Genomic DNA, 14,936 nt, shown 5'->3' with positions numbered 1-14,936 from the left:
GTTGGCCTTCCAGGATAACTGGTTGGCCATTGTGTGAAACAAGATGTTGGACTATATGGACCAATGCTGTGATCCAGCAGGGGTCTCTTCTTATGTTCTTAATCTGTATTTGGGTCTTCATTAAGTTTTCCTCTCTCCTTTTTTCTTCTGAACTACAGCTCGTGAGCATAAAAAGCTGGAGTGACATGAGGCAGGAAGTATTGTTCTTGACCAATGTGAACCACACTAGTTCTTCTACCGAAATTTACCAAGCAGTGTCCCGTATTGTTTGCGGCCATCCAGAAGGAGGGGGGTTGCAAATTAAGTCTCTCAATTGGTTGGAAGACAGCAATTACAAAGCCATCTTTAGTGTCAATAACACAGATGAAGAGGTAGCTGATTTCTATGATAACTCCACAAGTAAGTTGCGTTCATTGACAAAACGGTATGTGTTTTGTGTTGATTTGTGAGAGCATGGTCCCTTCCATTACAGAAGATGCAGTGGGCTACATAAAATATGGAGCGTGGGTGGGCAGGTGCTTACTGGAAGGAATTTGTGGGGTTGGGTAGACAGATACTGTGTATTGAGCACAGCCCACAGAATTTATTATTATTTTTTACAGCACCCTACTGCAATGACCTCATGAAGACTCTGGAATCCAGTCCACTTTCCCGCATTATATGGAGAGCCTTGAAGCCTTTGCTTGTAGGAAAAGTCTTGTACACACCTGACACACCAGCTACAAGGGCGGTGATGTCTGAGGTAAGTTCCCTGCATCTGGTTTCATTTCTACAACTGTCTTGGGGAAATGCCATCTGTGTACCCGCAAGCATTTTGCTGTCTGTCTCTGGAAGGAGTTAAAGCACTCTTGTTTATATCTTCAGGAGGGAGTCATAGCTCAGTGTTAGAGCACTTGCATGTTTCAGGTTCAATCTTTGGCATCTCCCATTAGTTCTTGGGTAACGGGGCTTAGAAAGACCGTTGCATTAGACCGTTGGAGAACCATTGCCATTTGAAGTAGACATTGCTGAGCTAGATGGAAGAAGAAAAAGAGCTGGTTTTTATATGCCGGCTTTCTCTACCGCTTAAGGAAGACTCACAGCTTACAATCTCCCTTCACCTCCCCACAACAGACACCCTGTGAGGTAGGTGGGGCTGAGAGCGTGTGACTAACCCAAGGTCACCCAGCTGGCTTTATGTGTAGGAGTGGGGAAACCAACCCAGTTCACCAGATTTGAGTCCGCTGCTCATGTGGAGGAGTGGGGAATCAAACCTAGCATGGTGTAGTGGTTAAGAGTGGTGGTTTGGAGCTGTGGACTCTGATCTGGAGTTTGATTCCTCGCTCCACGTGAGCAGCGGAGGCTAATCTAGTGGACTGGATTTGTTTCCCCTCTCCTACGCATGAAGCCAGCTGGGTGACCTTGGGCCAGTCACACTCTCTCAGCCCCACCTACCTCACAGGGTGTCTGATGTAGGGAGGGGAAGGGAAGGTGATGTAAGGTGGTTTGATTCTGCCTTAAGTGGTGGAGAAAGTCGGCATATAAAAACCAACTCTTCTTCTTCTTGTCCAGATTAGAGTCCACTGCTCCAAACCACCGCTCTTAACCACTACACCACACTGGCTCTCTCCTGTTCAAGAACTGGCAGCTCAGGACATTGCAATAATTTTATCCCTCTCCAAAAGATTTCGGTCATTTTTTTTTCTTTTAGAAGGATGGGGAAACTGGCAGGTTTGGTGAACACAACCATCTCCTCCCCTAAGGAGGCAGTGTCTGGTTGGTGACTGGACTGAATGTGATGGCAACCTGGTGTACCTCTGGCTGATCCTATGCCATATGAAGCCATTCTGCTTGCTTACGCAACTCTGGTCAGCTTCCAGGAGTTCCCAGCTCATGTTCTACATTTGCTGACCTAAGCACATGCTCAAAAACAAATAGGACAAACAAGAAAAAGAAACCTTGGAACTGGCCTTTGGTGTTTTAACCTCAGGAATTCATTTAATCCCTGGTCTGTGGACTCAGAGGAACAAAGCCCAGGGCCAAGGGGGACAGGATGGCAGAAATCTGGGAATCGCCATTTTCTGTTTGTTCTGCAGTTTTGATGTAACCTTTGCCCCTTTTCACTGTTCTGCCAGGTAAACAAGACATTCCAGGAGCTAGGTGTCTTCCGTGATCTCGGAGGGATGTGGGAAGAGATAAGACCGAGGATACTAACTTTCATGGAGAAAAGACAGGAAATGGACGTGGTTCGGGTCAGTATGCCGTAACTTGCTTCCCTCCTCCCTCAGATAACACTAGATAGTCGTCCTGTGGCCTGTAGGCTTGTCTTGAATCTGTTTGTTTGAGCGCCTTGACTTGGCACTTCAGCCTCAAGCCAATACGTGCACATCTGTGCAGCAGCTAAATTCTTTTGACAAAGTTGCTTGTGTACAGGGCCTCTTGCCGGTTCAACGTGACAGCGTCCTGGCATGGAGAAGAGAAGGTGCCAATCTCTAGACAGCATTTCCCTTTATGATTTCAGTTAGGATGATTTGTACCGCTTAACTGGAGCAAATCCTGACTGGGGCATAAATCACCCTCACGCACCCCTCCCTCTGTAGGCTGCTGTGAATGTACTACTGTCAAGGGGATGGCTCAGATGAATGTGAAGGCAGAGGATATTCAAGCGCAGGCATTTTCACATTCTGTTATGCATAATCACATCATATGGGTCTCAGAACTAGAGGAGGATGTGATTAAGTATTACCTCACCGGCTGTATGCCTCTCTCTTCCCCTGCCCGACTCTGGAAATTTATTTGAGTTGATTTGATTTATACCTCGCCCTTAAATGAGAGATATATTTAATAACTTACTGCAGAGAATAACAACAATAAATCACGTTCAATTAAAGTATTGTTTCAGAAGCTTTTCGGTCCAATGACAGTCGTGTAGCTTGATGTGTTTCATTCTGGAGACTCGTGTGGTCTTGAGCTTTGACCTGGCTTCAAAGTAAAATGTGCTGTTCTGTTCAATGAGAAGTCACACATTCCTCTTCCATGTTCCCCCACCAACCTGATGAGTACTAGGTTCATCCACAGTGTTGGGTGGATACAGATGATGGTTTATAAAGTGGTAACTTGCCATAATTTCCGCATAAGCTGGTGATACGCACTTGTGCTGACAGGAAACGTCAGCTCTCTTACCCTGTTTTTCAGGCCAGATATGTAAGATGATTTTATCACACACTATACAACACTCCTGCTTCTGATGTATAGCAAAGTTATCACTACTTTTTGGCAGGGTGCTTGGAGAATGCGTGTAAGCCACAAAACTACCCTGAGGGAGAGCTTTTTTTGCTCTGGGGTACCTAGTAATCTATACCATCCTGCCAATAAGTCAAGAAAATGTTACTTCTTAGGAACAAATGAGTGCTGAAATGGTCATTTATACCCACATAGCTTACCAAGAGGCTCCATGTACCCTGTGGCAAGTTACCACTCGATAAATGGTTGTTCATATCCGTCATCTATATCAATGGTTCTCAACCTGGGGCCATATGCCACTCCGGGGGCCCGCAGGATATTCCAAGGGGGCCACAAGTGAAAATTGCATAAATGGGGGGCCACGGCATGAGACTAGGGGGCCATAGAGGGAAGTGAGAAGTGAAGAAAACAAACACATGAAAACCTAACGCATGACTTTCTTCATTGCACTTCTATGCATCATTTGCAACTGTGGATTTTTGTATTGCTGTAATCTTGTGCAACGGTGGTAGAGGCTTTGTTCTCCCTTGTATGTGAACATTGTTGTTAGCGTGTCGTATCCCCTATTTGTAGGGTATATTTTTGTAAATTTCAGTTTCTCAATAAGAATGGCATGTGTGCATTTTGTGTGGCTGTTTGTGCTTCTTTGTTCCTTGGCTATTTACAAACAAAACATTTAAATAGCTACCTTTCTACTGGTAGGACGGGGAACGAAACAAGGTCGGAAGGGGGCCACAATCGGAAAAAGGTTGAGAACCACTAATCTATATCATCCTTTTAAGTTATTAGAAAACTTCTACATGCCTCAGGTGCAAATTGTGGCAAAGCGTACAGTAGAAAATTGCCTTGATGTTCCCTGTGGATGCATGGAAGGAAGGGTGTAGTAGGCAGCATCATACAATACAGGATGGTTCATTAATCATTAAAGATACTCATCCTGAAAATTCAGGGATACTATGTTCAAATCCAGCTAGACATCCAAGCAGTTTTGTTGAACCGAGACCACTTGCTAGAGAAGGGACCCAGACACAGTCAGAAAGCTGTTAAACAGTAGAACTGGTGCATGTGAGAAGAGCATCACATGGTTGGCTGTGCATCTACCAGAAAATGACTCTGTAGCCAGCACCCTCATGCTTGGAAGCCACCCAGAGATGGCCAGTGGTAAGAGCAGAGGAGATTTTCAGGTTGGCAGGTTTGCTGGAGATGATCTTTTTTTTTGAAAGTTAAAAATCACAGAAACTCAAAGTACAAAGTGATGATAAATTCTAGAAATGGCCTTAAGCCAAGGCTCCATTGCAATTGACTGTTTTCTTAACTGGATAGCGTAAGTTGTAGATTTCTTCCTTCCTGTCCACTGCTGCACATTATAATAATAATATTCTCAAGCCTCTTGCCTCAAGGGAAGGCTCCTTGCAGTGGAGGAAAGCTAGCAGAATGGATCTACAGGGTCCAGGTATTAACTTCATCTTTGGGGAGCCACATTTGGCAACTATAAACTCTTCATCATAAACTGGAACACCAGCTGTGCACCATTCCTGCTTTTTGTTTGATTGTACAGAGCAGAATTGGTTCCTGGCTTGTTTGTGTCTAGCTTTACTGTGCTGTCATTTGTTGTCTATAGAGCATTCCTGTACTGGATCATCCCTTTCTATCCAATCATACTTCACTGTCTCTTTGCCCACACTTCTAGTGGAGAACCCTTCAGAATACACTGGCAGAGCTTAACAGCTAGCAGCCACCAAAACAGTTTCTTCTCCTGAGCCTCTCCCGTTCTCAGTGTGGGTTGTTTGTTTTCTTTTGGCAGTGGTATCAGTTTTCCCAGATACGCTGTTCAAGGCTGCCACCTGCTGAAACAAAAATAGAAATGGGAAAGGCACAAGTCAATACCAGAGAGGGCAAGATAAGCGGGCAGGTTTTTAGTTCACTCTTTTAGTTCATCCTTCACTTTACACCTTGTTTTAATGGTAGAGTTCCTGGACAGATAGGTGACCTTTCTGTGACTATTCCACTTCAGAATACAGGCACAGAACTGCATATCCAAATTCTCTGCCTCGCCCGTTGTGTATGGATAGCAAGAAAGGATTACCGTAAGCTAAAACCGCTTATGATCTACTGTTTTTCAAAATTTGGGGAGATTCTTTTTAAAAGCAGGAGCATCCCCCCTCCATTTCAAAACTTTTCTGGTACAGTCCCATGAATGTCGTATGATTTCCTATATAAGATATACCGGTACATAAGTTTAAGACATTTGATAGACATATTAGTGGAAGAAGCATATTTTCTCTCTTCTAAGAGAATCTTGAGACGGAGTAATGTTTTGAATGATATAACATCTGGTAGTATTTTTCCTTTATTTCTTAAATTTAAATTACATGGAAGCTCAGAGGTTGATGTATATTATATTATTTCCCCCTCCCTTTTTCCTTTCTGTACCCCTCTAATATAAAATAAAAATTAAAAAAAAGTTGTATGATTTCCGAATGGGTAGATGGCTTTTATAAGGTAGGTCAACGGGGTGGAAAGAGTCAGTTGCCCAAGTGGTATACTTCACAAGTGTTGAGTGGGGATGCTTCAAAATCAGAACGCCGCTGAAGAGGGCCACAGGCTAGAATTCAGAAAACCCAAGTGCCAGGGCGAGAGAGAGAATGCCCTGGAGAGTTGGTAGAGTGATAAATGGGCTGACATAAAAAATGGTCCATCACCAAAGCCAAGTGAAATGTGCACCCAGAATTGCAGTTGTATGGCTTCTGGCTTAAGTGAAAATAGTAACTTCAGAGGTAAAGCAAATGTAATTGTCTTTCCTGTGTTGATAACATTAGACTTTACTAAAGAACAAGGACCTCTGGCGCCACTACTTGGAAGGTTCAAACTGGACGGTTGAGGATGTTGCTGTGTTCTTGGCAAAATACCCAGAGGATGTTCAGACAGTGAATGGCTCAACCTACTCCTGGAGGGATGCTTTCAACGAGACAGATCGTGCTGTTATGACTATTTCCCGATTCATGGAAGTGAGTATCCTGTTGGTTCTTGGACACTTTCGCCTCTCCTTTCCCTCAAAGCCAATGGTTGGGCCTTCTTTATTCCTCAGGACAATTATATTTTTCTCCATGGTGGTTTAGAAAACGATGTGAAGAAGGCAAGTTCTATGCTTGGGATTATTAGGAGAGGAACTGGGGGAAAAGGCCAGGATTGTAATACCCTTTTGTAGATCTATGGTGTGTCTGTGTACAGGTCTGGTCACTGCAACTCAAAAAGAGTGCGGGGAAAAGGTTCAGGAAGGTAGACTTCAGTGGACTTAGAAGGGAGTAACTCTCGTTAGGATGGCTGTGTAAAATGGTTATGGGATTGAATTGCCTTCCCTATGAGAAAAGGCTCAAGAATTTGAGGCTTTTCATTTTAGAAAAATAAATGACTAGGTGTAGTGTTGGGAGGGAAGAGCATGGCAGAGGTTTACCTCTTTGGAGAATGCCAGATAGAATTTTTTTTAAAATAAACAGAGTCTGCATGAAGCAACTTGCAATGTAAAATGAAACAATGTAAACTTTATACAGAGTAATTAAAACAAATTTAAAACTCACTAAACTAGCTATCAGCAGTATTCCAGAAACAACAGCTAAAATCAGCAAAAAAAACAAAAAAAACGCCACAAATAAACTTCTGATTCATTTTCTGCTTTCATCCCAGTGTGTCAATTTGGACAAGCTGGAACCTGTGCCAAACGAGGTGCGTCTTATCAACAAGTCCATGGAGCTGCTGGACCAGCGGAGATTTTGGGCAAGCATCGTCTTCCCTGAAGTTGCTCCTGGCAGCACAAAGTTGCCTCACCACGTCAAATACAAGATACGGATGGACATAGACAATGTAGAAAGGACGAACAAAATTAAGGACGGGTGAGTGTTCCTCAGAGAGACGTTGTTGAGTTCACAGATGCAGAGAAGCCAGCTCTAGAGTGTCCAACAGGCAATAATCTGTGGTGCTTTGGTGCAGGTTCTGGGACCCAGGTCCTCGAGCGGACCCTTTTGAAGACATGCGCTATGTCTGGGGAGGCTTTGCTTACCTACAGGATGTTGTGGAGCAGGCAATCATCCGATCTCTAACAGGCTCTGAGAAGAAAACGGGCGTGTATATCCAGCAGATGCCGTACCCCTGTTATGTGGATGACATGTAAGTTTCTGCGTAAATGAGTGGTCATACAACATGGTTAGGGCTACCAGATTAGGTCAAAATTAGCCTGAATTTTTAGAAGTAGCAAATTTTGTAGCCAATTGGCACAGCCCCTTAAGCTGTCCATTTTGGCAGTGTTGGGAACGGTGCCGGAAAAGAACTTCTATGAGTGGGACACAGAGATGGGAATCATTCTCTATATGGTGCCATTTTGTCAAAGGTAGTGTCGCTGAAGATGAAGAAGCCATTCTAGGAATCCTGCTTGGACTGTCTCACAGACACTTTCCACATGGTAATAACAAGAGCAGCTTGTACTTCCTGGGTCCAGCTTGTACTTCCTGGGTCGGCACTGCTCAGGGATACATTTTGTGTATTCTGTTTCAACACTGGCCAGCTAGACAAGGAGATGGTCTTACTCTTGGCAGTTTGTGCAGAGCATCTTTTAGTAGTCAAAACTATAATACCACCGGCTTTCTGCTCAGCTATCACGACTCATGAACACTAACAGGCAGGTTCATGGATAGATCTTTTTAAAACCATATCAGGTGGCAGCTCAAAACAGTGAATTGAAAATGTTTGTTTTATTTATGTATTGAAAACATTTTAATGCCACCTTTCCACCCGATCACAATTCATGAGGCAGTGAATATAAACATTAAAACATTTTTTTAAATAAATTTTTTATTATTTTTCCAAAATTATTAATCACATAGTTTAACAATGACATAAACAATAAAAATAAAAACAAATAGGTAACATTGTTAAAATTTTTATCTATAATAAAGAATTGTTGACTTCCCCTACACCTCCCTTCATCTTGTGATGAATTAGTAATCTCCTTTGCACAATAAACATTAAAACATTTGAGCAATTAAAAACACATAGTGCTAGGAGGAGGGGCCGGTAACTGTTATTGGGTTGTGTGATGGGATGTAAAGAAATGCTCCCTTTTTGTCTGCCCCAAACCTACTTCCAGTTCAAGATCATAACTCCTGTCCTTTGCCTCCCTCCTCCCTTTCCTTCTGGCCTGGTTCCCTGCTAGTTTCCTGCATGTCATGAGCCGATCCATGCCTCTCTTCATGGTCCTGGCTTGGATTTACTCCGTGGCGATAATCATCAAAGGGATCGTGTACGAGAAGGAAGCCCGACTGAAAGAGACCATGAGGATCATGGGGCTGAACAACGGCATCCTCTGGCTCAGCTGGTTCATCAGCAGCCTCATCCCCCTCCTCTTGAGCGCCGGGCTCCTGGTGCTGATCCTCAAGGTGCGGCTGGCTCCGGGTTTCATTGTGGTCATCGGTGGGACCCTTGATGGTTGGTTTAGCGCAGTGACTAAACTGCGAGTCACACGCAGTGCAATCCTAAGCAGAGTTTGGCGCCTCAATGCCTGTTGCCTTCAATGGTCAATAAAGGGTGTAACTCTTATTGATCTACTTTCTCACTGAGATGCAAGGAGGATTACATAATTCAGACAACGCAGTAAGAAAAATATGTATAACAAACGGTGTTAAAAATGGATCACACAATTAGAGAACGGTGCAATAAAAAGACGATATAGTGTATACAATGAATAATGCAATGAAGGCTGCCTAAAATTTCACAGGACTTAACTATAACCCCCGTTCCCTTTACAAAAATGCCCTCCTGAACTCTGCGCAGGATTGCACTGGAAGACCCTCGTTTACATCTCCAGTCAGTCATAGTCTCCTTAGGTGGCTATACCACACCAGTACCACAGCCCTGAGAGGTAGACCAGTATTTTATTCTTCCCAGTATTTTATTCTTTTCTCAGGAAGCTGAGGTAGTGCATATACTTACTTCAGCTGTATGAAAATGCTGAGAGCCGTTTGTGGTGCAAATTTCTTCCACTCTTTCTCTCACATTCTTCTGCCTCTGAAGCATTACATAGCAGCTCTCCTAGTGACTTCTGCTTGTTACTTCTTACTCCATTAGAGGCAGCGTGATGTAGTGATTAGAGTGTTGGGCTATAACTAGCGAGACCCAAGTTTAAATCCCCTGCCTGGCATTTAACTCACTGGCTGGCCTTGGCCTAGTCACCCTCTTGCAGCCTAAACTACCTCACAAGGTTGTTAGGAGGATCAGATTTGGGGAGGGAACCATGTTCTCTACCCTGAGCTCCTTTGGCAAAGGGTGAGATAACACTCTAATAAATAAATAATACATCGATGAACTGGAGTGACCGAAAGGCCTAGGCTGAGGGTTGCATAAGCACATGACGCAACGTCTCATTCTACAGTGCAGATTTGTAGCCCAAAGAAAAAAGCAAGCAAATAGACAGAGAGAAGATGACATGCCTCACTCCAAAAGAGCCACCGGCTGAGCCATCCTTAAACATCTGTTGTGCTGTGGCCACTATTTTTCTTTATTTGTTCTTAGCAGCTCACCTTACATTGGAACTGTCACGCGGGAGACTGGAAGGCTTCTACATTAAAATGTAGCTCCTTCTGCACCCGGATACAGCTTTGTTCGATATAGGGAGAGAAACGGAAGGGGGAGCGTTGCTAGGTAGCGAGTGGAAGTTGCTGGGTTTGCTAATGTTCCATGCTAGTCAATTGTCAATGAGTTAGGGCTAATTTGAATTTTAATTCTCTATTTGTCCCTGTTCTGGCATTCCTTCCATGTGTTTCTGTTCTCATCACAGTCTTGAAGGCTATCTCAGAGTTCACTGCTGTAGACCCCTGGTAGCCATAGGCCAGAGGTTTTTGTTGTTTTTTAAAATAGATATTTATACCCTGTTTTTCTTCCCAAAGCAGTTTATATTGTTGTTTTCCCTGCTTCCACTTTATCTTTGCTATAACCCTGTGAGATAGGTTAGGCTGAGAGAGTGATCGGTCCATGGTCACCCAGTAAGCTTCCATGGGAATTCTAACCTGGGTTTCCCACACCCTATTTTGACACTCCAACCACTACCTTGAATCCCAAGAATCTCTGGCTTATTCAATGGATGTTCCGTGCAGATCATGTACTTTGAAGCCATCCGTATCTATGATGGATGTTAACAGATCAATCACTGCAATACATCATTGAATTATGAGAGAGGCAACCTGTTCCTGTTCTTGGTTTGGGCATCAGGAACCTGCGTTCAAATCCTTGCCCAGCCAAGAGACTCCAGGGGCAGCCTTGGATAAGTCATTGCCTCTCTGCCTAACATGACTGCATGGAGGCTAAAATCCTGCTCTGAATGTCTAGAAGAAAGGATGCAAAAGTAATAGCATGACCATATCCATGATCGAGCTTGGCAACAGAGGGCCAAGGACTCGGCTCAGTGAGTGTGGCTAGAGGGGATGGCTAAGCAGTAGGACCTTTCTGTACATCGACAGTGTAAAGTGCTGTCAAGTTGCAGCCAATGCATAGCAACCCCATAGGGTTTTCAAGGCAAGAGACGGTCAGAGGTGGTTTGCCATTGCCATCCACTGGGTAACGACCCTAGACTTATTTGGTGGTCTCTCAGCCCTGTGGTCTCCCATCCATCCCAGGGCTGACCCTGCTTAGCTTCTGAGATCTGACAAGATAAGGCTAGCCTGGGCCATCCAGGTCAGGGCTTTCTATGTTACACAATGGCACAAATGCAGGTTTGACGCTGACAATGTATTGGACAGAAAGCTGTAGCCACTTTCTCCCTGATGAGTTGGTGCATTTGTAGCCCTGCTTGCAAATACAATTTTGCCCTGTCTTCTTTGTTCATTTAAATAGTTCTAGGTGTATTTCTTTCTCTAAAAAATAACAACATAATTTGGCCGAAGTGTTTCTGCTGCTATAACTGGTCATCTCTTTATCCAGAATGGGAACCTGCTGCCCTACAGTGATCCCAGCGTGGTGTTCGTCTTCCTGTCATTCTTCGGCATGGTGACCATCTTGCAGTGCTTCCTCATCAGCACCTTATTCTCGAGGGCCAACATGGCGGCAGCATGCGGAGGAATCATCTACTTCACTCTCTACTTGCCCTACGTTCTGTGTGTTGCCTGGCAGGATTATGTTGGCTTCTCTCTCAAAATATTTGCCGTGAGTAAACATGGACTTAGGTTTCAGGCTAGGCCAGGCAGAGCTCCTAGGGTCTTTTACTGCGACGAGGAGTAAAAAAGCCAACCACTGGTCCAAATGAGGCCTCAAAGAGGATTTTCTGTGGCCTGGTCAAATGTTTCCCTTAGCCCACCTTTCCACGCTCCACACTGACAGGCCTGGCCCCTGGAGTACTGCTCCACTCTTTCATGATTCGCTGCATGTTTGTCCCATTCTTCCTCCTGAAGTGATGTTGAGGGAAGGGAACCTTTTAAACCACATGCCCACACATGCCCAGTGTGGTGTAGTGGTTAAGAGTGGTGGTTTGGGTGGTAGACTCTAATCTGGAGAACCAAGTTTGATTCCCAACTCCTCTACATGAGCGGTGGAGGCTAATCTGGTGAACCATGCTGGTTTCTCCATTCCTACGCATGAAGCCAGCTGGGTGACCTCGGGCTAGTCACAGCTCTCTTAGAGCTCTCTCAGCCCCACCTACCTCACAAGTTGTCTGTTGTGGGAAGGGGAAGAGAAGGTGATTGTAAGCCGGTTTGATTCTTCCTTAAGTGGTGGAGAAAGTCGGCATATAAAAACCAACTACTCTTCCTCCTTCTCCACCACCAAATTAATTACTGGCAATTACAAAGTTCCTTCCCACTCCTGAAGCTGCCCCATTCACTAACGTAGTCCACTTGTAGGGTATTTTAAATTCTTAAGCATTATTCTTTATGCCTCTTCAAATAAGATGAGCTCCTTTGGGGTTAGTGTGGTCATCAAATTGTCCTGCCAATCAGCAAGGAGTATTTTGCCACACATTAGGATAAAAGTCCTCCATGAGTCAGGTATGGTTCTTTGCCATCTGATTGTACAACTAGTCAAAAGTCAACTAATAAGAAACTGTCTTCTTTGCCCTGCCTACTTGGTACCAAACATCACTGGAGCAGCATTGGATCCACTGGGGTAACATGCTGAATAAACATTTGATCCCGGTTACTGCAGTGTTTGTTTAGCGAGATTCAAATCCAGTTGCACCTTAAAGAACAAGATTTCCAGGGTCTAAGCTTTCAAGAGTCAAAGCTTATACTTGGGAAATCTTGTTGGTCTCTGAGGTACTACTAGACTCAGATCTTGTTCTTCTACTGCAGACCAACATGGCTACCAACCTGAAGCAGTGTATGTTTGTAACTATGGCACACCTAATCTTATCAATTGCTTGCATTTCTTCCTGTTAAAATATGATTGATGAATACACTAGTAATTAGTATCTTTCCTCTCCAGAGCCTGCTTTCTCCTGTAGCCTTTGGGTTTGGCTGCGAATATCTCTCCCTGTTTGAAGAGCAGGGCATTGGAGTACAGTGGGAGAACATCCTTGAAAGCCCCATAGAAGATGACAGCTTCAACCTGACCACTTCTTTTTACATGATGATGTTGGATACTTTTCTGTATGGGATTATGACTTGGTACATTGAGTCTGTTTTCCCAGGTGAGTCTTCCTCACTGGAAAGGTTGAATCTCTTTTCATTGGGCTCCAGTACTCAGTGCCTCCCCAGGTGGATCCATCTGCCTGCTGAGGGTACCTCTGCTTCTATGGGGTGAACCTGGGAGATACCGGGCACCGCAGCAGCAGGTTTTTAAGTCTACTGGAAATAGTAACTGCTATGTGGTTGCTTACCTAGGAGATCTCAGGGCATTGTAGCCTCATAGTGGTCACAGCAGCAGATCTAGCAGCAGATTCAGAAGCGGCATTATATGGTGGTTAGAGTGTCAGACTAGGATTTGGGAGACCCAGGCACAGATCTCTTCTCTGCTGTGGAATCTTGCCTGTCACACACACTCAGTCAAAACCTACCTCATAAAACTCTTAACCTTGAGGATAAAATGGAGAAGGAGAGAAAGTTGTAAGCCACTGTGGCCCCCAATGTTGAGAAAAGTGGGTTATAAATGAAGTAAGCAAATACAGGACCTTGCAGCTTGAGACAGCCACACATCCATGGCTTGTTTATGCACATTAGAGATCATTGAGGGGCCATGCCCATTGGGTTAAAACTGGTATATCTAGTCCAACCCCCTGCATAATGCAGGATATTTACAACTACCCCCCCACACACACACAGTGACCCCTGCTCCATGCCCAGAAGATGACAAAAAACCCTCCAGGATCCCTGGCCAATTTGGCCTGGAGGAAAGTTGCTTCCTGGTCCCAAAGTGGCAATTGGCATTACCCTGGGCATGTAAGAAAGGGCCACAAGAGCCAAGCACTGACGCCAACACTTCCTGCCCTCCCTCTCATGATTTGCATCTTCGTCTTCATCTTCTTCACCACCTTCACCCTCTTCACCACATTCTTCTTCATCACCACCTTCACCTTCGCCACCTTCACCCTCGCCACCTTCACCACCATCATCTTCTTCTTCATCACCACCTTCACCATCTTCTTCACCATCACTACCTTCACCATCACCATCACTACCTTCACCATCACCATCTTCTTCACCATCACTACCTTCACCATCTTCTTCACCTTCACCATCTCCTTCACCACCTTCACCTTCATCACCTTCCCTGCCTTCATCTTCTTCTTTTTATTATTGCTATTTGCCAGATAAAACAGAGGCAGGCCTTTTGCAAAGAGTGAATTGGAGTGTTCAGGGCTCGGTGAGACCCTCACCCAGTTAATGACAAGACTGCCTTGGACTTCTGGCAGATTTGCGCCCTGGGCAGGACAATGTGGGCTGGGCTAGCTCTACAGGACCGGATCCAGTAATCCTCCATTCCATTGGCAGAAGAGCCAGTTAAGTTGGAGAAAGGTTCCTTAGGCTGGAGGAAGGCGTCAAACTTTGCTCAGCGGAGCGGTAGGATAAGGGAAGGGTCCAACTTAATGTTTGCAGAGTAGCACAAAATAGCCAGTGCGGTGTCATGGCTGCAGTGGTAGGCGAGAATCAGGGACACCTGGGTTAAGATCCCCCTTCTGCCATAAGCTTGCTGGGTGACCTCAGATCAGTCATTCTCTCTCAGCCTAACCTACTCACAGGGTTGTTGTGAGGGTAAAATGGAGGAAGGGGGAGCCATGTATGCTGCTCTAAGCTCCTTGAAGGAAGCAGGGCAGAGGGGGGGGGAACGTACAAGAAGGATAGAATCCACCACTTCAAGAGCAGTTTTATTGTTTGCACATCCAGAAGATGAGACGCAATTCTCCTAAATCTCTTTGTCTCCTGCTCCAGGCCAGTATGGCATTCCCAGGCCCTGGTACTTTCCCTTCTTGAAGAGCTATTGGTGCGGTGAGGAATCTGAGCAGCAGCAGCTCCCTTCTGTCCGCACAGGATCATCTGAAAGTAAGTGACTGATCTCCCACCTTAACTGCACACTCTGAGACAAGTCAGTCTACAAGAGGGCTCAAGCTAATGCTGAATAGAAAAGCACCTTGGCCTGCTCCATCAAGGGAATTCTTACGCTGTAGTCTCGAGTGCCAAGACAAACCTAGCCTAAGCCTGCCTAACGGCAACAGGAAACTTGCCCTTACTTGACTCAGCCTA

The 14,936-nt window shown here is 44.9% G+C and overlaps 1 protein-coding gene across 1 annotated transcript in view; it reads left to right on the top strand.

Annotated features, from left to right (window-relative positions):
• Nucleotides 1–14,936, top strand: part of ABCA1 (ATP binding cassette subfamily A member 1) — a 104,316-nt gene that overhangs the window by 45,122 nt on the left and 44,258 nt on the right. The window contains exons 8-17 of the mRNA XM_056847973.1: nt 159–399; nt 603–742; nt 2,115–2,231; nt 6,042–6,230; nt 6,907–7,112; nt 7,210–7,386; nt 8,429–8,651; nt 11,188–11,409; nt 12,682–12,886; nt 14,625–14,735. Of these exons, the coding sequence (XP_056703951.1) occupies nt 159–399; nt 603–742; nt 2,115–2,231; nt 6,042–6,230; nt 6,907–7,112; nt 7,210–7,386; nt 8,429–8,651; nt 11,188–11,409; nt 12,682–12,886; nt 14,625–14,735 (1,831 nt within the window). The remainder of the gene's footprint in view (nt 1–158; nt 400–602; nt 743–2,114; nt 2,232–6,041; nt 6,231–6,906; nt 7,113–7,209; nt 7,387–8,428; nt 8,652–11,187; nt 11,410–12,681; nt 12,887–14,624; nt 14,736–14,936) is intronic.

Source organism: Euleptes europaea, chromosome 4 (assembly GCF_029931775.1).
Source record: "Euleptes europaea isolate rEulEur1 chromosome 4, rEulEur1.hap1, whole genome shotgun sequence".
NCBI classification, from domain to species: Eukaryota; Metazoa; Chordata; class Lepidosauria; order Squamata; family Sphaerodactylidae; genus Euleptes; species Euleptes europaea.
This window is presented reverse-complemented; position numbering and strand designations above follow the sequence as displayed.